This window comes from Salvelinus namaycush, chromosome 12, assembly GCF_016432855.1.
Source record: "Salvelinus namaycush isolate Seneca chromosome 12, SaNama_1.0, whole genome shotgun sequence".
In the NCBI taxonomy this organism is placed as follows: Eukaryota; Metazoa; Chordata; class Actinopteri; order Salmoniformes; family Salmonidae; genus Salvelinus; species Salvelinus namaycush.
The window spans coordinates 31972135-31997856 of NC_052318.1; the positions used below are offsets into that span (position 1 = coordinate 31972135).

General features: G+C 45.7%; 2 protein-coding genes across 4 annotated transcripts; one reads left to right on the top strand and one right to left on the bottom strand.

Annotated features, from left to right (window-relative positions):
* Positions 1–68: 68 nt before the first annotated feature.
* Positions 69–8987, bottom strand: LOC120057098 (alpha-2-antiplasmin-like). Of its 3 annotated transcripts, none has more exons than XM_039005511.1 (8): positions 8836–8987; positions 4328–4399; positions 3934–4132; positions 3597–3740; positions 3198–3386; positions 2954–3096; positions 2495–2699; positions 69–1057 (listed from the first exon to the last, which is right to left on the bottom strand). In XM_039005511.1, exons 1-8 carry the CDS (start codon positions 8848–8850, stop codon positions 489–491), a joined length of 1536 nt encoding a protein of 511 aa, XP_038861439.1. In that variant the 5' UTR covers positions 8851–8987; the 3' UTR covers positions 69–488. The 3 variants fall into 3 exon arrangements, with proteins under 3 accessions (XP_038861439.1, XP_038861440.1, XP_038861442.1); XM_039005512.1 differs by lacking the exon at positions 8836–8987 and adding an exon at positions 6688–6833; XM_039005514.1 differs by lacking the exon at positions 8836–8987 and adding an exon at positions 6688–6833 and having other exon boundaries at positions 4328–4421.
* On the top strand, positions 8722–24703 carry LOC120057097 (solute carrier family 13 member 5-like). Its single transcript, XM_039005510.1, has 12 exons — positions 8722–9023; positions 13848–13976; positions 14057–14193; positions 14354–14679; positions 14949–15135; positions 15341–15463; positions 15706–15918; positions 18455–18564; positions 20801–20922; positions 21067–21228; positions 21873–22010; positions 23410–24703. Exons 1-12 carry the CDS (start codon positions 8922–8924, stop codon positions 23560–23562), a joined length of 1902 nt encoding a protein of 633 aa, XP_038861438.1. The 5' UTR covers positions 8722–8921; the 3' UTR covers positions 23563–24703.
* The last annotated feature ends 1019 nt before the right edge of the window (positions 24704–25722 follow it).

Consider the following 25722-nt stretch of genomic DNA (forward strand, 5'->3'; position numbering starts at 1 on the left):
CCCCTGTTGTTATATAAAAAATCCAGTCCTGCTCATTCACATGATCACATCCACCATTCACTAAAACGTTGAGACTTAATTTCTTTAATCAATACCAGAGGTGGGAATCATCCAAATGACAAAGTAAGACATCACAACAAAACACAACAAATACTGTAAGACAGACAGTGCACAGCCAAGTGTAAAAATAGCATCACATTTGAGTGTTAATCTGCACACACTATAGTATAGGACAGGTCCATGGTCTCTCCTAAATCATTGGGTTGTAATCAGGGGCATTCACTGGGGAGGGGAGGGACTGTGAGAAGTTGTCAGGTGTCTAGGGGTAGGGGCTGGGGTTGATTCTGGACTGGGAACTGTGTCAATAGATTGGGATAGGGTTTTGCTATGTGAGGGCTGGGCTCCATATGGGACCGGCTGGTCGGGCAGTGTTGCTCAGGACAGAACAGTGAGAGATGGGTTGGGGCAAGCTGGGCATCAGTGTTGGTTTAGGAAGGAACTGTAAGAGAGGGATTGGCACAGGAACTGGATCCTTGCCCCTCCACTTGGGCGTTGGGGTTTCCCTCTACTTCATTCAGTGGCTGTTGTTGCTCCTCCCCCCCGACAGGGACGCCACACTGCATTCTCTCACTTTGTGGCTGGTCACTCTGTACGTTGTTACTGTTATGGGGACTGTCGCTCTGTACGTTGTTGTTACTATGGGGACCATCGTTCTGTACATTGCTGTTGCTATGAGAGCTGTCACTTTGGGTCCTGTTGCCATTGGGATCATCGCCAAGGGGACTGTCGATCTGCATGGGGCTGGCGTCAGGGGCTGGGTTAGTGACGGTGCCCAGGAAGATTGGAGCGAGGGAGGCGTGGTCTACCAGGGCGAACAGGAAGGGGGAGTTTACAGAAAAGATGGGAACAGAGCGCATGATGGTGATGGAGGTGGCTGCAGATGCTTCGGCCCCTTCCTCACTCAACTCCACCCCGCAGGCGTGACGCATGCTGGACACCTGCAGAGGAACCTCTGAGACACCGGACAGATTAGGACTAGAGAACAAAGAGCCCAGACCTGAGAGAGAGAGATAAGAGAGATTTTGATTGACAGAATAGTAGAATACACAACGTGCTATTTCTAAATGTAGTTGTGCCTCAGCAGTTTATTGCTTGATAGGTCAGTCACTCAATTATACATGTCAGCTAATCATTTTTAGGTTGGTAAATTAGTCAGCTATCTAAACTTGTAGTAATCATGGCTGTATACCGACAGGGCACGCAGGGCACATGCCCAGGGGCCCTGAACTCCAGGGGGCCCCCATTGATTTTGTTAGTCACTCTCAATCAGATATCATATTAACATGGCATAAATAAAAATGTGTAGAATTACAGGAAATTTAATTTAAACTGCACAAATGTCTCTCAGCCACATGGCAAAACGAGTAAAATTGCATGAAATTTGTTACAAAATTGCAACATTTTCTCTCCACCCCAGGGCAAAATGTGTGGAATTGCTGAAAATGTACTTTAAACCTAAAATGTTCTCTTCGCCGTCAAGTAGGGGACCACTATAATGTTTTGCCCGCGAGGTAGGGGGGCCCCATTGTCTCAAATCAGAAGGATTCACTCCTACGTGATGTACGTCCCTTAACCGATCTCTCTTGTAGATGGCGTGGAACTCATCTCTAAAAATCAAGATTTTGCCCATCCACCTAACACTAGTTCCTAATTCTGAAAATCATTCTGCTCTCGTTAGCTACTGGCTACTATGGCAAACCATGCTCGATCACCTGAGCGAACTTGTTCCAGCGAGCAGCCTAGTCCAAGCTTGTTTGACTGGCCATACGGTAGCATCCCTGCCTTTCATTTAATCTGGATTGATTTGAGACTGGTTCAGCCACCAAGCAGACACTAGATAGCTAATGCTTAGGGCCCCCAAAAGGCTAGGGCTGGCCCTGCCTGTCCATTTATAGCTCACTTAAACTATGACTAGGGCTTAAACTATGACTCAAGTTTTTCCAGACCACATGATCTGACATAGGAAAAACTCCTGGCCAAAACTATTTAACTTTCTGTGCTAGTTTCTAGACAGGTGGGTTGCCTCCCAGAACGTACCAATGTTCCAGCATACACGTCTGTACTAGGACCAACGTCAGTTTGGCAGAGAGGAAAGAGCGGAGCTGTAGCTAGCTAGATGGAGCTGGAGGAGGATATTTTCAATGAGTGTATTTCACAAGTGAGTAGTTTGCATGCGCCATAACGTTAGCATTACAAGCTTAAAACCACTGACTGGCTGTGGCTAAAATTACCCTAGCTATCTGCATCCACATTGTGTGTCCGTCATATTTCTGAGGGGATTCTTTTTAAACCCCACCTACCAAAACAAGTGATTTGTTGGGAGAGTTGTCTGTCTCGAAAATCACCTTCTCAGAATTGGCCAAGAGAATCAGACATGATTCCCAGACCTAGTGCTGTTGCCCTAGGTCATTTCTGACACTACTTCTGTTCTCACCCATGCTGGTCAGCGCCTCCTGTAGCTCTTGGCGGTACTGCAGGGTGAACTTGGGCAGTTGGACCTGCATGGTCCTCTCCTGAGGTAGACGTCTGTACAGGTCAGAGATATTCAGCTTGGCCACCAGCGATGAAACGTTTCCTCTTCCTGGCAACGGCATAACTACCAGAAAGCTGGTGTTTCCCTTAAATGGAAAACGTGCAACCTGCAAACACAGAAGGGGGGTGGAGAGAAACATTTTAGAGAGGGAGACTGCACCAACTGCACTGTAGAGAGATTGAGAGAAAGAGAATGGAGGTGAGAGAGTGGTAGAGAGAACAATACGTTTTACTGTCTACGTTTCAACAGCAAGGACTTTTCAAAACAAGTCTCCAGTAGAAAGTGTTGTGTGTGAAAAGATAGAAAGGGAGGATGGAGACAGAAGCAGACGACAGAACACATACAGCTGGCCCAGCTCACCTGAGCCCCAAGCTCCCCGTCTTCTAACAGGCTCAGTGGATACTTGGCTGACCGCATCATGTCTACATGGACAAAGTTCTTATTGTCCAGGTAGAAGACATCCTTCTGTGTGAGCTGAGGATCGAAGCGAGCCTCCCACTCACCTACCAGTGACAACAGGAGAACAAGCCACACAATTGTAAAAAGTAGACACTTGTATACAGTTTCAAATACGTTATTTTAAACAAGGAGTGAAAGGGCTTACCTTTGAAATGCACAGCATTGATAAGCATGAGCACCACATCATGCGGAATACTGGGCAGGAAATTGGTCATGTGACCTTTGGTGGTGTCTTCCACCCATTGGTTGACATCTTCCACTGAGATCAAGGGGGCAGGCTCTGATTTGTAGCTACGCACGGATTCTGCAACAAAGGACTGGTACACCTCAAACTCTGAGAGAGAAAGAGAGAAACAAATATATAACACATATAAATATACACCAAAAGAGTCCAAAACATTGTCAGACCTTTACTGCATTAACAAAGGCAGTTAGAATGGGTTTGCTTTATAATTATGTCAGTAGACTGCCATTTTCTGGCACAGAGCTGCAACACTGAAATATACACATAAACACAAACACACACACACACACACACACTCACCTGGGCGCAGGTACATGCGTGTGGCCACCTGTAGGGAGGTGTTGGTGAGGTGTTGGAGCAGGCTGCCCAGGGATTCATGGTAGCAGGGCACGGTGTGGGCGTGTAGTGAACTTAGCAGCAACTTCTGTGTCTCGTTACGAGCTCCTGATAGGGGCATCACAAGGAGGCAATGACCATGTTTTGATTACATTAATTCTTTGAGACAAAAGTTAATAACAGTCATAAGCAGACACAGGCATACACTTACAATCTCACAGGTACATACTCACTATTGACATTATACATGTCTCTCTCTCTCTCTCTCTCACACACACACACACACACACACGTGCCTCACCCAGTGTGAGCTGTGCTAGTGCAAGGGCCACGCTGAGGGGTGATATGATGACGTTGGGCTGCTCTGGCCCTGTCTGCAGGCTGTCCAGTAGCTGCCTGCCCAGTCTCTCTACAGCACCCCCTACTGACCACCGGGCCTCCTGGCTGAACACCTGCTCCCCGCAAGAGTGGTCCTCAGTAGCTACCGTACCAGTCTCATCCTGAGAGAGAGAGAGAGAGAGAGAGAGAGAGAGAGAGAGAGAGAGAGAGAGAGAGAGACACTAGGGTTGGACTGTAGAAACTAGGGTAGGGTTAGGGTGCTTTAAAAGCCTTGTAGTCAATACTTTTCTAATTTATGGTTAGATATTTAAGGAAGGTTGATGTGTTTGGGGTGAGGTTATGGTTGGCCCTCTTACAGTCAGTCCCAGCCAACAGAGGCAGAGCAGCAGGAGTACAGGCAGATGCAGCTTCATATCCCAACAGCTAGCCTGCAATACAGAACAAAGAAACCTGTACAATAATATAACATATATTCAAAGATACAGGTTCTATCTAGGACCATTTAAGGGAAATAGTCTGAGGCAGATGTAAAAAGTTTATTAAATGACTAAGGTTTGCTTGTTTAGAAATAGATACACATACAAAATACTTTGACATGAACACAAAAGGCTTGTTAGATCTCAGTTCCTTCTAAAGTGCAACAGTGATTTCACCCAACTAGATTTCACAGGACTGTATTGACCTAGTTAGGCTACACACAGTGACCAAAAAACAGTGACAACCAATACTTTCCTTAAGGGAGGGCGCTAGCAACAGTGCTTGGACCCAGAAGCGAGCAAAGCCTCTCCCAACACAAATCAACTGGAAACAACTTTTCAGAACAATGGACCACACCCCAAACATTTCTTCACAGACAGCATGAGCATGTTCACAAAATGGTTTCTCATAGAAATAAAACTAGACAGCAACCACGCTGCACAGTCTGTGCAAACACTCTGGGAGATTGTCAATTGGGCAAAAGTCTGTCCTCTTTGAATTCTTTAATAGGCGAAAACAAGTGTCTGCGCCCCTCTTCGATCACCTACTTCGACAGAGGATGTACAGGAGTATCCTCACAGCAGGTAGCACGGAAGTGTTTTAAAATACACCACCCCCCTTTGAATCAGCTGTTTTCTTCTCAAAGGAGTAAAGCATGCACACTTTTAGAAAACAATATGCCACTTATCCTTTTATCTTTAAAAGCTAAATTAGTTTTTATCACTTTACACATTTATTTTAGGATTCCATCCCTGTAAATGTAATTTGCCTGGTGATGCGAAAGAGTAGAAATGGAGTCTCATTTAATAAAAACGCATTTGTTTCCTCTCTCCAGCTGGAGGAGAGGAGGCGAGCAATCCAATTGGGATTCTCCCAATGGATTCTGATGCGAAACGTTTAGTCTGTTGCAAAACATTTTGCAACAGAAACTATTTACTCTAAAGGGAAAATGTTTTGCAACAAAAACAGGAGTTTCTATTGGACAAATATAGGTAGGTCCCTCCCCGTTTTGTTCCGTTTGCTCTGTTTGCTTTCGTTTGGTTTTTAAACGGTAAAGGGTTTCCGTAATAAATACACCCCTGAAAAGGACTATGGGGTGCTTTTATCAGAGAGGAAGAGGCGAAGCGAGAGGGTCCACTCCCGTTAAAATCTGTGTACTTGGGAATACAGCGATAAGCAGACCATATGCCTTCCCACCTTTGGGACAACAACGCCCATTGTTAGGGCGGAGACAAGACCGTCTCGTCATCATATACTGTACAGTATCTCTGCTTTTATACATTTCACATGTTTAACACCAATTAGAGTCCCCTGGGAAACATGGACCGAAACTATGGTTCCTACCCTGTCACTATGGGCTTGTTCGACATTGCATTCGACAGTACAAGCGACTGCCGACAAAAAACCTTGCATCATAAATAACTACTCATTATTATTTGTAGATCAGTCAGTCAGTCACAATTTGCCCATGATACATTACGGTTTTGATCCTCTAGAACACAGCCAATAACTTAAATATTTAAGATTCAATAACAGTGATTATCAATGCATAAGAATTACTGAACCCCTCACTTTTACAGAGCAATAAAAGAGTACATATTGTTGCTGGACATGGCAACACCAGCAAACACTGATAGGTTGAGAGGAAATGAGAGCCAATCAAAAGCATGCTTGGCTAGTAGTCAGTGTGGCATTGCTTTAGGCCTGGTTCTACACTGCAGAGATGTGTGGTGTTTTGCTCTGGGATCAACTGTTTGTCAGAGGGCCAAAGGTTTCTGTTTCACTGCTAAAGTCCACAAACAGCAAACACTGGCCTCACGACTGCAATGGGTTCTCTATGGATGCAATGGTAGTATTCGTGTTTATATATATATATATATATATATATATATATATGTCTATGACTCTGCTTAGAATCACTAGCATTCATAGACGTAGTAGAAATAGTGGTAGTAGTGATGTCTTGATTGGTGATTTGAGTGTACATTTAAATTTACAAAGGGCTCTTTTGTCTTTTTTTAAGATTCAATTTGATTTTAAACAGTTTGTGCTATTATTATATCACTAGTAAACTAATAGCTACAGCCATACATCTAAATCATGTTCCAAATCATGCTTTAAATAAAGAGCACTTACTATACTAGAATTATATGGTTTCATGCACTGTGTCAAAAAACCTACTGACTGCCCAACATCAGATACTATCCCTTCCAAGTGAATCGAGGTGGAGAAAACTTACCCAGCCGATGTTTGGTCAGGGGATAGGTGATATAGGCAAATAGGATTAGGATAAAGACAGATAGAGAGTCAGACAGGCACGGTGAGTGTTACCCTAGCTGGATCCTGTAGTGCCCAGTACTCTACACTGTCAGCCCCCTCATTGCCCAGTTAATGTTCAACTCTGAATTGATTCAGCAGAGCCACTACACAACCAGAAAATGTAAATATGTAGATATGTGACCCACAGGTCAAACCTGCCTTTATAAGAGCCTTTCTCCCCTCATTCCTTAGAAATGTCACTCATCTGAAACATTTAACAGGTGTAATAAATGTAAAAGTTGCCAGTAGCACAATATGTTCACCTTTCTGCTCTCATCAGATCAGTGGTATCCCTTAGGGAGGATGAAATATGCATTTTTTAAATGTCCATCAGAATCTTAATATCTACCGTCTAGTAAGGACCTCTATATTTTTCTCAGAGGAGGATGGGGGTTGCCGTTTGGATTGTGATATTATTTTTGCTGACCTACAAACACATTTTCCTAGAAAGAGTTTGGAAACCCTCACAGATAGCTCTACGATAGTGTCAACTTTCAAATGTCTGCCCACTGAAGTGGCTGTGACCATGACAGTTGATATGTTACATTAACATTAACACATGTATGACCTTTAGCATTACAGCACTGTGGCTCCCTCTATTGGCCCTAATGGAGGAAACCCAGAATAAGCACTGTAGAACGTTCTATATGAATCAGAGTTGATATAACATGATTTTTTGGCATAATTCTAGTCCACTGTCTCTTTAGGGAAAATAGAGTAGGCGGTGGGAGATATTGTTTTTCTTGCATGGACTGCCCCATTCCAGCCCTACACCGATGCAAGAACTTGGCACTACCATTGCAAACCCAAAATGCACCTGTGAATCAGGGCATCACCTGCTCAGCCCCTTTGGGGTGTTTTGCAGTGACTGTTTGTTTACTGCCTCCCATTAGGGAAGCATAAAAGGACCCCATTCACAGCCCCCACCTTACCTCACGAGCCGATGGATTGTGTTATGTATACAGGTAGGAGAATCATAGACTCTCTGCATAACTGATTTTTGACCTTTACTTGCAATCAATAGCTGGCTGCACAGAACAAGTAGCCTGGATGTAGCCTTTTTCAAATGTAAACCCTGGTCCTGGAACGCAGGAAAGGAAGATGATTGTCCCCCACATATGTTGTATGAAGAATGACCTGCAAGTGGTCCTCCATGTTCCAATCAAATTTAAGCAAAATAATCAGATTTCATATTTGTGCATTTCTGTGTTTTAACTCTAATTTCTCAAAACATCTGGGCTATTTGAAGGGAGGTATCATGTTAAGGACTGAGTGTAAGTAAACAAAAAAATTGCCATACGGTGGCAGTGTAGGATCTGAAGTCAAATTGTCTCTGTGTGTGTGTGTGTGTGTGTGTGTGTGTGTGTGTGTGTGTGTGTGTGTGTGTGTGTGTGTGTGTGTGTGTGTGTGTGTGTGTGTGTGTGTGTGTGTGTGTGTGTGTGTGTGTGTGTGTGTGTGTGTGTTATGGGGAGTGTAACTTTACTCCCAAAGACAGGTTGGTTTGCCAGCACCCACTGCTGTTCAAAGGAAATCCCATCTATCTGTCCCCTTATGTCGCTCTCAGTTTATACCTTCTCTCGCTCTCTCTCTCACCCTGCCCTCCAAACTCCAATGTGATATGACAGGATTTGAATTACATGGGTGTCCAAAACAAATCACTGCCTGCTAATAATATGTCAAATCACTGCCTTCTAGTCTTAATATGTCACTTTCTTGTGAGAGATTCAACAATTGTGATAAATCCTAACAAAGCTGCATCAATGAGCAGATTCAAATTCAATCTTAAAAATGTAAATTAAGTTTTATAAAGTTAAGTGCACAATATGACTTTTCAAACATTTATTTTTCTAAGAGTTTAAGATTAACTTGCACCAGGACTACAGTGTGTGAGTAAACACATTAAAGAAGTTAATATTTAAGTATGAATGCCACACAAAAGTGTTGACTCTCTGTCTCACACACACACACACACACAAAAACATAGAGAGAGAGAGGGAGCGAGAGAGAGAAAGATGTCATGTGCAGTCCTGTACCCAGTGTAAAGCTGGAGGTATCTGAGTTCGCTCACCCTTTCCCTCATCATTTTTGCTTTCTTCCCGGAGTGAGTCCAGACGTGCGCAACTGTAATTCTCTGTATTCTCTGACCGGGAGAGGATGGTGTCCTCGCTCCAGGCGATGTGGATGTTCAAGGATGGGGTGATTCTGTTCTGCACACCGTTCCTCCTCCTCCCACTACCTCTGCTGATCGGAACCACGGTATGCGCCAAAGTTGTCGAATAGACTTATTCCAGGGGTCCCTACCTCCTCTTGACCCCATCTAGGCCTACTCTTTCTGCTTTCTACACAAAGAGTAGGCTATCTGAATGATGATTTTAAATATTTCACTAGCACCCTACTAGTAGTCTATCGTCTTGTTAGATATTTCATAAATTAAATCAGAATTATTTTGTTCACCTGACGCATGCTGATTTTGGCGTAAACATGTATTGCTATAGTTCTAATTTCCCCACGCACACACTGGCGTAGCACCCAAGGAGTGGGGGGCATTGGGGTCCCCCTCGGAGGTCGGGCCCCCGATAGCATATGAACACGTCAAAAAATATGATTTTTTTTATTACAGGAAATTTGCTTTAAAACTGCAAATATTTTCTCTCAGACTCATAATAATAACAATTATAATTTATTCAGCTTCTATAGCGCTTTTCATTACAGAAAAAATCTCAAAGTCTTGAAAATAAAAATAAACAATCATCAAATGAAAGATGTAGTTACAGAACAGAGAGTAGGTCTGGACTACAAAAATTGTCACCTAGAGTTGAACGTTTTGGGTGTTTCAAGCCTCCAAAAGATGGGGAGACCGTCAAGAGGGATCCACATAGCTTGAGCAGAGAGAGGGGGTTTGTCAACAAGGGGAGATGAGCAGGTCCTCCAGTGGCAGGCAGCACAGTTCACTCTCCATTCAAGGTGTCACCGCCGTCTGATTGCGACTTCTCCAGAGCCATTGACTCGGTCTTGTACGAGATGAACTTCGTTTATTCTGGAAATTCAGAAAATGGAAATTCCGCTCTTTAACATGCTGACCCAACCGGCTCCGCGCTTGCGTCTGTGTGCCTCCTCGTGCGTCATCGTGCGCATATTGATTTTTGTCTATCCCCACCAGACATGACACACAGGTTAAAATACTAAAACCTAGACGCGAAAGAAACGCACACCTATTTAGGCGAGGTGCTGGCTAGCAGAGTGGAATGCTTAAAAAAATTAAGGAGAGCCACACTGTCACGGCCGTCAAAGAGAGGAGACCAAGGCGCAGCGTGGGATGCGTACATACTAATTTATTTAAAGAACGAACACTAAACAAACTAACAAAATAACAAACGAACCGTGAAGCTATACAAAAATGAGTGCTGACAGGCAACAGCACATAGACAACTACCCACACAGACAGGTGGGAAAAGGAAACCTAAGTATGGTTCTCAATCAGACAACGATAGACAGCTGCCACTGATTGAGAACCACACCCGGCCAAACACACAGAAATACAAATCATAGAAAAAAGAACATAGAATGCCCACCCAAATCACACCCTGACCAAACCAAAATAGAGACATAAAAAGCTCTCTACGGTCAGGGCGTGACAGTCCCCCCCCCAAAGGTGCGGACTCCGGCCGCAAAACCTGAACCTATAGGGGAGGGTTTGGGTGGGCATTTCACCGCGGTGGCGGCTCTGGTGCGGGACATAGACCCCGCTCCACCTCTGGCTTGGCCCACTTAGGTGGCACCTCTAGAGCGGGGACCCTCGTAGCGGACCCCGTACTGGGGACCCTCGTTGTGGGGTCCGGACTGGGGACCCTTGTTGGGAGCTCCGGACTGGAGGGTGTCTCTGGAAGCTCCAGACTGAAGGGCGCCTCTGGAGGCTCCGGACTGAAGGGCGCCTCTGGAGGCTCCGGACTGAAGGGCGCCTCTGGAGGCTCCGGACTGAAGGGCGCCTCTGGAGGCTCCGGACTGAAGGGCGCCTCTGGAGGCTCCGGACTGAAGGGCGCCTCTGGAGGCTCCGGACTGAAGGGCGCCTCTGGAGGCTCCGGACTGAAGGGCGCCTCTGGAGGCTCCGGACTGAAGGGCGCCTCTGGAGGCTCCGGACTGAAGGGCGCCTCTGGAAGCTCCGGACTGAAGGGCGCCGCTGGAAGCTCCGGACTGAAGGGCGCCGCTGGAAGCTCCGGACTGAAGGGCGACTCTGGAGGCTCCGGGCTGGAGGCCGTCTCGGGAGGCTCCGGGCTGGAGGCCGTCTCGGGAGGCTCCGGGCTGGAGGCCGTCTCTGGAGGTTCCGGGCTGGAGACCGTCGCTGGATGCTCCGGACTGGAGACCCTCGTTGGAGGCTTCGTGCCATGTCTCACCCCTGGAGGCTTCGTGCCATGGATTATCACTGGAGGCTTCGTGCCATGGATCATCACTGGAGGCCTCGTGCCATGGATCATCACTGGAGGCTTTGTGCCATGGATCATCACTGGAGGCTTCGTGCCATGGATCCCCACTGGAGGCTTCTTGCCATGGATCATCACTGGAGGCTTCGTGCCATAGATCATCACTGGAGGCTTCGTGCCATGGATCATCACCGGAGGCTTCTTGCCATGGATCATCACTGGAGGCTTCGTGCCATGGATCATCACTGGAGGCTTCGTGCCATGGATCATCACTGGAGGCTTCGTGCCATGGATCATCACTGAAGGCTTTGTGCCATGGATCACCACTGGAGGCTTCGTGCCATGGATCATCACTGGAGGCTTCGTGCCATGGATCATCACTGGAGGCTCTTGCCATGGATCATCACTGGAGGCTTCGTGCCATGGATCATCACTGGAGTGGAGAGACACACAGGAGGCCTGGCTCTAGGAGCAGGCACAGGACTCACCAGGCTGGGAAGACATGCAGGAGGATTAGTTCTTAGCACAGGCACCGGATACACTGGGCCGTGGAGGTGCACTGGAGGTCTCGAGCTAAGAGCCTGCACAACCCGTCCTGGCTGGATGGTGACTTTGGCCCTGCACGTGCGGGGCGCAGGCACAGGACGCACTGGGCTGTGCAGACGTACTGGAGACACAGTGCGCAGAGCCGGCGCAGGATATCAAGGGCCGTAGAGACGTATTGGAGGTCTGGAGAGCAGGGCTGGCACAATCCTTCCTGGCTGGATGCTCACCCTAGCCCGGCAGATACGAAGAGCTGGAATATAGCGCACCGGGCTATGAGTGCGCACTGGGGACACCGTGCACATCACCCCATAGCACGGGGCCTGACCAGTCACATGCTCGCCACGGTAAGCACGGGGAGTTGGCTCAGGTCTCCAACCTGACTCTGCCACACTCCCCTTGTGCCACCCCCCAAAAAAAACTCTAGGAGCTCAGATGCAAAAATTTGATGTCCAACGTTTCAACAGACAAGCTGTCTTCATCAGGGTATAATGACAAACACTGCAGGATGACTCATTTATATAGTGTCAAAAGACACACACAGGTGTCTGTAATCATGGCCGGGTGTGGCCTGATATCATTGGTTAATTCTCATATATTAAAATAGCATACAAAAAAACATAAATGGATAGCGTATGATCATAGATACAATTTGGCTACATAAGCCTACAAACATTTACAATAGCAAAATCACAATAATCACAAGAATGGCTTCAGATTAAAGTCTACGTTGAGACCGAAGGGAGCAAGGGTCTTTAAATTAAAGATCTAGGCAGCCTCTCGTTTTAACAATACATTGTCGAGGTCACCCCCTCTCCTAGGGAGGGTGAAATGTTCGATGCCAATATAACGTAGAGACGAAATCGAGTGGTTTGCTTCCAAAAAGTGGGCAGCAACTGGGTAAGTTTTTGCACCTAATGGTGCTACGATGCTCTGAGATACGTACTTTTAATTCACGCTTTGTTTTACCCACATCATTTTTACCTCAAGGAGAAGTTATAAGATAAATAACTGCCTTAGTGGAGCACGTGATAACACCTTTGATTGGGATCTGTTTCCCTGTTTGGGGGTGTTTGAAGGATCTACATTTATAAGTGCCATTGCATTGAGCACAGCCATTACATTTGTAGTTTCCATCCAATAGGGGCGCAAATACACATTGTGCAGGGATATCTTGGGGTGGTAAATCAGAGTTTACCAACTGATCTCTAAGGTTTCTGCCCCGCGAGAATACGACCATGGGAAGGTCTGAAGACACATTACTGATACTATCATCATCGGATCTTAGAATGTGCCAATGTTTGTGAACGATTCCCTTAATTTGTTCAGAGCACTTTGAATAGCGGGTAGTTAGAACGCAAGAATGCTTCTTTTTGCGAGACTGACCTTGAAAAAGGTCATGTCTCATTTTGTTTAGAATTTTCTCAATTGCAGTATTAATCTGACCATTTCTGTAGCCAGTGCTGATGAACCATGATAACCATTCGTCAGTGTTGATATAGTCGGTGATTCCCAGAAGTATCCATAGAGATATGTAGAATCTGAAAAAACATCCCAGATCCCACACTGATTGACCGGGTAACCCTGGCAACTGGATCTCAGGGGTCTCCACAGCATGTGCCATCCCTATGTAACTAAAGTAGAAGGCCCAGCTGGACCCTTTAAATATAAATATTAATATATCAGAAAAATACACATTGCAAAGACTTTGGTTTCGGAGAGAGTGTGTTATTGTCACCTGACCATGCTTTCTCCTGCTGTGCTGACAGACAGTAGACCAATTTTAGGTATTAGGCCTACTTAGTAGTCTACTCTTGTGAGAGTGACATAAAACCTGCCCCAGGAGGTCTTATATTCTTGTAAGCTCAGTGTTTCAGTGCCAGGGCATTGAAGACTAAGGAACATGTCCTCATCACACCATAGGGTGTTGAAGTTCAAGTTTACATTACTTGAGATTCACAAATTCACATCACAGATCAATATTGATACAATGGCACTACCATGTGCTTTAGTTCTTTTGTGTGTGTGTGGGTGTTTGTCCTTTTGACCTCTAGAATATTTGGGTTCTCTGTACAGCTATATGGATCTAAATCAAGTATTGTAAATGTGTGTGCTGCAGGAGGCAGGCTGTGCCTATGTGATAGCCCTGATGGCAGTGTACTGGTGTACTGAGGTACTGCCGCTGGCTGTGACTGCTCTCCTGCCCGCTGTCCTCTTCCCTCTGTTTGGCATCATGGAGTCCAAGCAGGTACGCTTCCCTCACACACGCTCACACACACGCGCACACATGCTCACACTCAAAGACAATCTCTCACGTGTGTGTATCAGGTGTGTATGCAGTACCTGAAGGACACCAACATGCTGTTTGTTGGCGGGCTAATGATGGCTGTTGCCGTGGAGAAGTGGAATCTTCACAAGCGCATCGCCCTCAGAGTTCTACTCGTTGTGGGGATGCGGCCTGCCCTGTGAGTAGCAAATCACAGGTGTCTGTCTATCAGTTGTTCAAGTATCAAATCATGATTGTCAGCCCACTGAGCTAAAGCCTAGCATGCTTTCCTCCTTCTCCACTTCCTATTTTCTTTTCTGACTCTGATACACCCTCCCCTTCTCCGCTGTTCCCACCAGTCTGATGCTAGGGTTCATGGGTGTGACAGCCTTCCTGTCCATGTGGATCAGTAACACAGCCACCACAGCTATGATGGTCCCCATTGTCCAGGCCGTCCTGGAGCAGCTCAACAGCCCACGAAAGGGGGAGAACCCTCTGCCCACCCCTCAGAGCCAGGAGAATGGTACGACTCCTGAGGAAAAACTGGAGAACAGTTCGACCCCACAGGACACACTTATGATCCAGGACAATCACATCCCACTGGAGAAACTAGCCTCAAAAGATAAACTGGACTCCCCAGACAAACCCGTTCCTCAGGACAACTCTCTGACTGATGGGAAGCCAGGTGAGGTGCAGGGCACTGGGCTGGGGGCAGAGGCCAGGGCAGGGGGCTGGGGTCTGGGTGAGGCTGGAGCACTGCTCTTTCACCAACACACCATAACACAGTTAAATGGCGATTTCAGACAATTATAGACATAGGCTAAATGTCTATAGGCAACAGGAAAACTATAGCCTGCCTAGTTAACAACTTTGGCCATGACCTCTTGGTAGTCCTGATTCCCAAACTTCTCCAATATATAGTGCTATTTTCTCCTCCTTCCTCTCTGTATACAGTGATGGTGTCCATGGTCTTGAAGGAAGGGACTGAAGCAGAGGCGCAGGTTGGGGAGGAAGAGGAGAAGGAGAGGATGAAGATGTGTAAAGGCCTGACGTTGTGTGTGTGTTACGCTGCCAGCATCGGCGGCACTGCCACTCTAACTGGCACCGGACCCAACCTCGTCCTCACAGGGCAGATGAGCCAGTATGTACCACACACACGCATACACACAGATACACACACATATGTACCTCTCACAGACACACACCTCACATATGTTAGTGTATGTACAGTATATCCCGTCGCTATAAACATAGATATGGGGTTCTGAACACATCATGTTGATCAACTGACATTTGATGTTTAACATTTTTGAGAAGTTATGTTGTTAATAGAAGCCCACTGTCAGACTCTTCCCTCAGAACGGTGACGTCATTAACTTTGCCTCATGGTTCGCCTTTGCCTTCCCCACCATGCTGCTGATGCTGACGCTGGCCTGGCTCTGGCTCCAGCTCGTCTTCATCGGCTTCAAGTGAGTGACCTGGCCAGAGCATCACAGTGCATTATTTTAACTCTACTCTCTCCTCCCTCTCAGTTCAACCATGACATGATATATGTAAAGGTTTGCATAGGCAAAATAGGGGTAATGTCTCTCTCACTCACTCTGCTTCTTATCTGACTTATTATTGTAAATAATCTCTCTCTCTCTCACTCAGTCTCTCTTTCTCTCACCCCTGTCTCCCTGTCTCCCTGTCTCCCACTCCTCCTCTCCAGTCTGAAGCGTACGTGGGGCTGTGGTGCTGTGCAGTCAGAGAAGGAGTTTGCGGCATATGATTTGATCCGTGAGGAGCATCGTCGTCTGGGGCCCATGTCTTATGGAGAGCTGAGTGTCCTGGGGCTCTTCATCCTGCTGGTGGTGCTTTGGTTCACACGAAGCCCAGGCTTCATCGATGGATGGGCAACCCACGTCTTCAATGCCAACGCACCGTATGTAGCACACGCCACAGTGAAATACTGTACACACCATACACACTCAACCACACAGACACACACTAGCAAGTGGAAATATGCAGAAACATGCACAGTAACACCAGCCTGATCTGAAGGATAGGTGACCTGAGTTGTCTTTAGTCCCAGAACCTTCCATTAGACCAAATGTCAGGACATGGGGAACAGGATAAAACAAACACAGACGGACAAAATATGTCGTTCAGAGAGTAAACCATCTGTGTTGCATCAATACACGTGTTCTGAACTTTGACACACAGGAACACACACGTGTACACGTACACACACTCTCACTGGCACACACATACGCTGCAACCAGCACACAGAGTCCGGGAAACATGATCTCACTAGAGTGAATGAGAGACAAAAGCACACTTCTTTATGACAAACAGATCGATGGGCAGGAGAGGCACACACTACATTCTGGGCAATTCCACGATAACGCAATTACGCTTTGACTCAGATTAACTTTCAAATGTATGCCAAACAAAAATAATTGATTTCAAAGACTACTTTGTACAATTTACACAGAAAATTTCACAAAAACCCATTTACTGGAAGACCTGTGCAAATGCAAAGTTTGGTAACAGAATTACGGTAAACTCTCCCTCAGTTGTTTATGCGACCACCATTTCCAAAAACTTTTTGGGCGACCCCACCAAATTCACATAGAATGTGAGTTATAGATTTGTCAATCTCATTGAAAGGAAGTCTAAGAAGCGGTAGATCTGTTCTATGTGTACTTTTCTATGCTTCCCGTTCTTAAGTTTAATTTTTGTCTCTTTTACATTCGCTTTTTCCAACTTCAAAAAGCTGAAAATACAGTATTTTTGGTTATTGAAAATATATTTCACAGCGGTTTAGATGGTACAATGATTCTCTATACAATACATTGCTTGTTTGGTCAAATAAACTGAGAAATGGTGGAGCGATTTCTGTATATTGCCCCTTTAAATGTCTGCTCCGAATTAAGATTCAAAGACTCCTGCAGAAAGAATGGGGTGTCAGCTATGACATGACACCTGGAGTTAGAAATTATAAAATGGTTATTGAACTACAGTAGGTGACAATTTCAGTAACGGAATTACATCATGGGTCCATGATCTGTACTATACAGGAATTCATAATTATGGATATAATTATATAATATTTTTTGCATTTTGGGGTATTACTGACTTGCCTAGTTAAATAAAGGTAAAATGTTTAAATAAATAAAAAAAATAGGTAGCCTAGTGGTTAGAGTGTTGGGCCAGTAACCGAAAGGCTGCTGGATCGAATCCCCAAGCTGACTAGGTAAAAATCTGTCGTTCTGCCCCTGAGCAAGGCAGCTAACCCACTATTCCCCGGGCGCCAAAGATGTCAATTATGGCAGCCCTTTGCACCTCTCTGATTCAGAGGGGTTGGGTTAAATGAGGAAGACACATTTCAGTTGAGTGCATTCAGTTGTACAACTGACGAGGTATCCCCCTTCCTTATTATTCTACACACTGGCTTTGATTGTAAAGAGCTCCGCCCTCAAACAAGACCACATTTGGTTGGACCAGACCAAATCCTGAAACAATCTAAACATCTGTTTCAAAAGTTTGGATATCACAGTACAACACAGTAGAGTCCAACAGTACATTATACTGTACTCTACGCGTGTGTGCTCTACTGTAGTATACAGTACTTTTCTCTAGAATTCTAGAATTGTTTCAGATCTGGTCCGGACAGGGAGGACTGACCAAATTTCAACTCCTTTTCAACATCCATGAACGTCGGGTGTTGGTCGGTGCTCAGTGGGTGAGGATGCTTGATAAAGTAAATGGAAATAGGGTAGGTGGTAGGGTGTCATGGTAGGTGTCAGTAAGAGCCAGGAGAGGTGGCATTACCTGGAGAGAGAGAGAGAGAACGGCAGAGAAACAGAGTGAGAGTGAGAGTGGGGAGGGGTTGTCGAGACTGTTTTCATAGTCTTGCTTTGACCACCAGACGACAGAAAGATAAAACAAATCTGCTATGAGCTGAACGGGATAGGTAGTATAAAAATGTATATATGCCTTAATTTCTCAAAAATATAGACTGTTAGCTTTCATTTGACACGCAATGTGACATGCTCCTATGAACTTTACATGCATGTTGGTGCACATGGGTCCTTTACATGGAAATGCCCTTCTCTCTTATCTGGTCATGTGACCTGCCTAACACATGGGGCATATGTGACATCTGTCAATTTATGAATGGGCACATCACCATGGAAACAGGCATTGATTCTAACAGAATCCTGGATCAAACTGGGGCTAAGGTCATCAAACATGCTCTGTCCTTTACGTCAATCACCTCTGTCATCACATTGCCATTGGGTAAGAATTAGTTAGTGTTCAAAAAAGGATTGGAGGGCCCCTCCCCGGCCTCCCTCTGCACCTTTACCCAACTCCTAACCCCTGTATTCCCCTACCCTGCTGCCCCCTAACCCCACACAGTCTAACACCTAACCGCTAACCATCCTCTCCTAAACCCTCCACCTCTCCCTCTCCAGGTTTGTAACTGATGCCACAGTGGCAGTGTTTGTTGCCATGCTGCTGTTCGTCTTGCCCTCTGAGCCCCCCCGCTACCTCTGCTTCTGGAGAACACAGAGATTTGACACAGGTGATACACACACACGCATTCATAAACACACACACAACACACATACACTGTAGACCAGTGGTTCCCAAACTAGGGCTCCTGATATGAAAATGGAGTCGCGGGAGAATTTCCAAAAGCCTGACAAAATAATATCAAATTCAACGAGAGCGAGCCCTTAAATCATGGGAAAAGGTCGCACTTGACCGTTACACTTGAATCATTCCCACTGTGAATGACTAGGTCCGCTACGCTATGACACCACACACTATTGCAGAGACTTTGATATTGCTGGCCGCAATTGATATGGCGAAAACAATGTGTGGGGAGGCACCAAAACTCACATCAATACCTTTGTCAGATAACACTGTTAAACCAAAAATGAATGCTCTAACTGAACGACTCCCCAGCTTATGGTCTCCAAATAGATGTTAACTGTGAGGGCCAAGATGCATTGACTTTTGTTTGCTACATGTCAGGACATATTGTTCTGTCTCACGATTCCCGAGCATGAAACAGCACAGGGGATGTTCAGTGTGCTGCGGAGCTATATTGATGAAAAACAGATTCGAATGGTAGGCTTTTGCACAGATGAGGCTCCATCTATGGCGGGACGGTAGGCAGGCCTCTGCAGTCTAGTTTTGAATGTGTCTCCCTCTGCCATATAGACGCATTGTATGATACACCGAGAGCAACTTGCGGCAAAAGATTATACAGTGCCTTCAGAAAGTATTCAGACCCCTTGAATTTTTTTAAATGTTATGTTACAGCCAAATTCTAAAATGGATAAAATAAATAAAAATCCTCAGCAATCTACACACAATACCCCATAATGACAAAGCAAAGACAGGTTTTTCTAAAAAAATGTCCAATGTATTACAAATATAAAACAGAAATACCTTATTTACATTAGTATTCAGACCCCTTGCTATGCGACTCGAAATTGAACTCGTGTTTCCATTGATCATCCTTGAGATGTTCCTACAACTTCATTGGAGTCCACCTGTGGTAAATTTGATTGATTGGGCTTGATTTGGAAAGGCACTGTCTATAAAAGGTCCCACAGTTGACAGTGCATGTCACAGCATAAACCAAGCCATGAGGTCAAAGGAATTGTCCGTAGCGCTCCGAGACAGGATTGTGTCGAGGCACATATCTGGGGAAGGGTAGCAAAACATTTCTGCAGCATTGAATGTCCCCAAGAACACAGTGCCCTCAATCATTCTTAAATGGGAGAAGTTTGGAACCACCAAGACTCTTCCAAGAGCCGTCCAAACTGAGCAATTGGGGGAGAAGGGCCTTGGTCAAGGAGGTGACCAAGAACCCGATGGTCACTCTGACAGAGCTCTAGAGTTCCTCTGTGGAGATGGGAGACTTTCGAGGACAACCATCTCTGCAGCACTCCACCAATCAGGCCTTTATGGTAGAGTTTGGTTGATTTTCTGTCTAATGAAAAGAAAATAACAGAAAACAGCATCAGTAAGTGTCCCACAAGAGTGATGACTGCTCACCTCCAACGCTTGGAAAAACACTTTGGGACCTACTTCCCAATCCGTTTGACTGTGATCCTGGCTCAGTTGACATGCCGGTAAGTGAAATCATACAAATGATCGAGTTGTCATGTGACCGAATGCATTCACGGGTCACAACACAGGAGTTTTGGTTCCTGACTCAAAGGGAATACCTTGCCTTTTTCCTCTGAGCATTAATGCTGTGTTCAAAACAACTGACAACTCGGAAAGACATGAGCTCCGACTGTGAAAACCCTTTTTGAAACTCCAACTCAGAATTCCAACTCGAGAACTCTGGCCTCTTTCTAGAGCTCTGACTTTCCAACCTTAAGATCACTGACATCATGATTTGACTTTGAAAGCACCAAAAATTCATGGTAGGCTATATCTGTGTGAAGCCAGATTCAGTGCTCTCGTCTGCATTAAAACCAAATATTGATCCAGGTTGGATATGACAGCAGAGATGAGGTGTGCGTGCACAGTCGACCCAGGCTTTGAGAAGCTCCGACGCAACATGCATCAAGCACACCCATCTCATTAGTGGTCTGATAAGATACATTATGTCAGACTAATATTCAATTGACTGCCATAGCTGCAAATAAAGTAAACATTGGCTGTTAAGTATATTTCTTTTTTCACATAGTTTAGGTTGTGAGAATTTTCAGATATCAAAATGGGGTCTGGGGCCAAAAAGTTTGTAAACCTCTGCAGTAGACAATGCTTGACATGTGTGTGCCCCCTCCCGTCAGAGCCCCAGCCCCCCCGCGGCCCCGCCCCTGCCCTGCTGACCTGGCAGGTGACCCAGATGAAGATGCCCTGGAGCATTGTACTGCTGCTAGGAGGAGGCTTCGCACTGGCTAAGGGCAGCGAGGTGTGTGTGTGTGTGTGTGTGTGTGTGTGTGTGTGTGTGTGTGTGTGTGTGTGTGTGTGTGTGTGTGTGTGTGTGTGTGTGTGTGTGTGTGTGTGTGTGTGTGTGTGTGTGTAAGCTTCAATATGTGTGTGTGTATCCATCTAGGTGTCTGGTCTGTCGCGGTGGCTGGGTGATCAGATGATGCCTTTCTGCTCCGTCCCTCCCTGGGCCATCGCTGTCATCCTCTGTCTCCTCATCGCCACCTTCACTGAGTGTGCCAGCAACGTGGCTACCGCTACACTCTTCCTGCCCATCCTCGCCTCCATGGTACACACACACACACACACACACACAGTCTCTCTTTCTACCCCTCCCTCTCACACAGACACTCCCTCTGCACCCTCATTCTGGGATCAAGTTTCCTCTTGATGAAATTGGAATGTATTGGGATATCATAAGGTGAATGCACCAATTTGTAAGTCGCTCTGGATAAGAGCGTCTGCTAAATGACTTAAATGTAAATGTAAATGTACTGAATAGAGCTGGTCAATAGGGGATCTGAGCCAGGCCTATCACTTAAGAGGTTCTCACACACACACACACACACACACACACACACACACACACACACACACACACACACACACACACACACACACACACACACACACACACACACACACACACACACACACACACACACACACACACACACACACACACATAGGTCACATTAGAGAGCAGACAGTGAGACTGTAGCAGCACTGTGTAGAGCTCTCAGCTCTGTTGATTCAGTGAAGAGAAGCTTTGATAACTGATCCAGCACACAGAGCCACATGCAAACACACTCTTATTCATCCTATTCACATCCACATTACAGGATAGTACTACTTGTGTGTGCTCATGTGCATGCATTCGTATGCACGTAAGTGCGAGTGTGTGTTGGTTAATATGTGTGTGTTCTATTGCAGTCCCAGTCCATAGGGTTGAACCCGCTGTATGTGATGGTACCCTGCACCCTCAGTGCATCTTTTGCCTTCATGCTGCCTGTGGCCACGCCTCCTAATGCCATCGTGTTCTCTTATGGATACCTGAAGGTGTCAGACATGGTGAGAGATAGGCTACCATAGGTACCTACTGTACTTTTCAGACAGAGTCAAATCGGAGGGCCTGTTGTCCGGACCTCTGCCAGTCTCTATAGGAGTGCCACAGGGTTCAATTCTCAGGCCGACTCTTTTCTCTGTATACATCCCTGATGTCGCTCGTGCTGCTGGTGATTCTCTGATCCACCTCTGCACAGACGACACCATTCTGTATACTTCTGGTCCTTTTTTGGACACTGTGTTAACTAACCTCCAGATGAGCTTCAATGCCATACAACTCTCTTCCATGGCCTTCAACTGCTCTTAAATGCAAGTAAAACTAAATGCATGCTCTCCAACCATTCGCTGCCCGCACCTGCCCGCCGGTCCAGCATCACTACTCTGGACGGTTCTGACTTAGAATATGTGGACAACTACAAATACCTAGGTGTCTGGTTTGACTGTAAACTCTCCTTCCAGACTCACATTAAGCATCTCCAATTCAAAATTAAATCTAGAATTGGCTTCCTACTTCGCAACAAAGCATCCTTCACTCATGCTGCCAAACATACCCTCGTAAAACTGACTATCCTACTGATCCTTGACTTCAGCGATGTCATTTACAAAATAGCCTCCAACACTCTGCTCAGCAAATTGGATGCAGTCTCCCACAGTGCTATCCGTTTTGTCACCAAAGCCCCATATACTACCCACCACTGCGACCTGTATGCTCTCGTTGGCTGGCCCTCGCTTCATATTCGTCGCCAAACCCACTGGCTCCAGGTCATCTATAAGTCTTTGCTAGGTAAATCCCCGCCTTATCTCAGCTCACTGGTCACCATAGCAGCACCCACCCGTAGCACGCGCTCCAGCAGTTATATTTCACTGGTCACCCCCTGTCAGAGCAGCTCACAGATCACTGCACCTGTACATAGCCCACCTGTAAATGGCCCATCCAACTACCTCATCCCCATACTGTTATTTATTTTTTTGCTCCTTTGCACCCCAGTATCTCTACTTGCACATTCATCTTCTGCACATCTATCACGCCAGTGTTTAATTGCTAAATTGTAATTATTTCGCCACTATGGCCTATTTATTGCCTTACCTCCCTTATCTTACCTCATTTGCACACACTGTATATATACTTTTTTTTGTTTATTCCATGTGTAACTCTGTATTGTTGTTTGTGTCTCACTGCTTTGCTTTATCTTGGCCAGGTCGCAGTTGTAAATGAGAACTTGTTCTCAACTAGCCTACCTGGTTAAATAAAGGTGAAATAAATCAAATAAAAAAATGTATATATATTTCACCCTGCCACCCAACCCGAAACCTAAACCTCCTCCTTACACCTTATTCATCCACCCTCACCTCCATCCCCTCAACCTACCACCAACTCAACTCTAACCCCCTCTCTCTCCTACAGGCTAAAACGGGTATAGTGATGAACATCATCGGGATCCTGTGCATCACCCTGGCCATTAACAGCTGGGGTAGAGCCATGTTCAACCTGGACACCTTCCCCTCCTGGGCCAACACCACCGCTAACATCACTACAGGGGGAGGAGGGGGGAAATGACCCCAAATATACCACCATACGCCCCTGTACTGCCATTGCACTGCTACCGATGCCAAAAGGGGATGAGGAAGGGGGAGTATTACCAAGAGACCACGGATCTTTCTCCAACAGCACTACAAGCCTCGCTGGGGCAACAGAAGGCTGGCCATGAGAGCACTGCTATGGTCTGGTGAACACATGTGTGTGCACACACACACACACACACACACACACACACACACTGGGATAGTTTCCAGCTGTGCCATCACCGTACTGGTTAATTATCAGTGTATTTTCTACAGTTCAGGACTTATTCTTATATTATATGGTTATGACACTAGAGAGCCTTAGGGAACAGGGATGATAAATAACTTGCAAAGCCAAGACATGCTGTAATACTGTAACTTATATTTGTATTACTGACAATATTGTTATATCAATTTATTTTCTATAATTGTATTATATTACAGGGATCATCGACTAATATTAGCCACTGGCTAATTTTCTCTTGAGTGGATGGTCAGGGGTCTGGAACATAATTACAAATCATTTGGAGACTACAAATTGACTGCCAGAAGCCCAAACAAATATAATATTTGACTAAAACATAATAATTTCAAACCTTGCTTACATTTGTATACGATCACACATATCGCTCTATTATCCGTGGGAATACTTTGGAACAGATTTTCCTAATTAAAATCACTTGGAGCTGATTTTCTGGCATTTTCAGTCTTTTATGTCCAACAATCAAAAAAAGAAAATAATAATTTTTGCACAGAAAACTTGGGGGACAAATAAAATCATCTGCGGGCTGCCAGTTGGGGAACTCAATCAATCAATCAATCAAGTTTATTTTATATAGCCCTTCGTACATCAGCTAATATCTCGAAGTGCTGTACAGAAACCCAGCCTAAAACCCCAAACAGCTAGTAATGCAGGTGTAGAAGCATAACAGGGAACTCTGTTATATTACATAAATTATGATAAATGCTTTTCAGTAAGTGTAATTAATTAGATATTTTGTATAGTTATCAATGTAAATGATTGACTTTTGTAAGAGTTTAGAGTTGTTTTTTCCATTCCGATAACAACCTATTATGGTTTTGTCATTGTACTGTATTTGTTTTGTTTTTTTGCTGAATAAAGCCTGGACTTTTGATGTTGTGCTGATTACTGTTTGAGCAGATATGGTCCCTGGGACATAGTCTCTTTCTGTTGACCACAAAACATCTTCTCTCACACTAGCCTATCAAACTACACTGCTCAAAAAAATAAAGGGAACACTTAAACAACACAATGTAACTCCAAGTCAATCACACTTCTGTGAAATCAAACTGTCCACTTAGGAAGCAACACTGATTGACAATAAATTTCACATGCTGTTGTGCAAATGGAATAGACAAAAGGTGGGAATTATAGGCAATTAGCAAGACACCCCCAATAAAGGAGTGATTCTGCAGGTGGTGACCACAGACCACTTCTCAGTTCCTATGCTTCCTGGCTGATGTTTTGGTCACTTTTGAATGCTGGCGGTGCTCTCACTCTAGTGGTAGCATGAGACGGAGTCTACAACCCACACAAGTGGCTCAGGTAGTGCAGCTCATCCAGGATGGCACATCAATGCGAGCTGTGGCAAGAAGGTTTGCTGTGTCTGTCAGCGTAGTGTCCAGAGCATGGAGGCGCTACCAGGAGACAGGCCAGTACATCAGGAGACGTGGAGGAGGCCGTAGGAGGGCAACAACCCAGCAGCAGGACCGCTACCTCCGCCTTTGAGCAGGAGGAGCACTGCCAGAGCCCTGCAAAATGACCTCCAGCAGGCCACAAATGTGCATGTGTCTGCTCAAACGGTCAGAAACAGACTCCATGAGGGTGGTATGAGGGCCCGACGTCCACAGGTGGGGGTTGTGCTTACAGCCCAACACCGTGCAGGACGTTTGGCATTTGCCAGAGAACACCAATATTGGCAAATTCGCCACTGGCGCCCTGTGCTCTTCACAGATGAAAGCAGGTTCACACTGAGCACATGAGCACATGTGACAGACGTGACAGAGTCTGGAGACGCCGTGGAGAACGTTCTGCTGCCTGCAACATCCTCCAGCATGACCGGTTTGGCGGTGGGTCAGTCATGGTGTGGGGTGGCATTTCTTTGTGGGGCCGCACAGCCCTCCATGTGCTCGC

Excerpts from the sequence above, each read along its gene's own strand:
- LOC120057098 (XM_039005511.1), bottom strand. Across the intron at positions 3,097-3,197 it reads CAATGCTGTGCATTTCAAAG|GTGAGTGGGAGGCTCGCTTC; the intron begins GTAAGCCCTTTC and ends TGTCACTGGTAG. Across the intron at positions 1,058-2,494 it reads GGAGGCGCTGACCAGCATGG|GTCTGGGCTCTTTGTTCTCT; the intron begins GTGAGAACAGAA and ends TCTCTCTCTCAG.
- LOC120057097 (XM_039005510.1), top strand. The coding sequence starts at position 8,922 with ATGGTGTCCTCGCTCCAGGCGATGTGGATGTTCAAGGATGGGGTGATT. Across the intron at positions 14,194-14,353 it reads GTGGGGATGCGGCCTGCCCT|TCTGATGCTAGGGTTCATGG; the intron begins GTGAGTAGCAAA and ends TGTTCCCACCAG. Across the intron at positions 15,136-15,340 it reads CTCACAGGGCAGATGAGCCA|ACTCTTCCCTCAGAACGGTG; the intron begins GTATGTACCACA and ends GCCCACTGTCAG.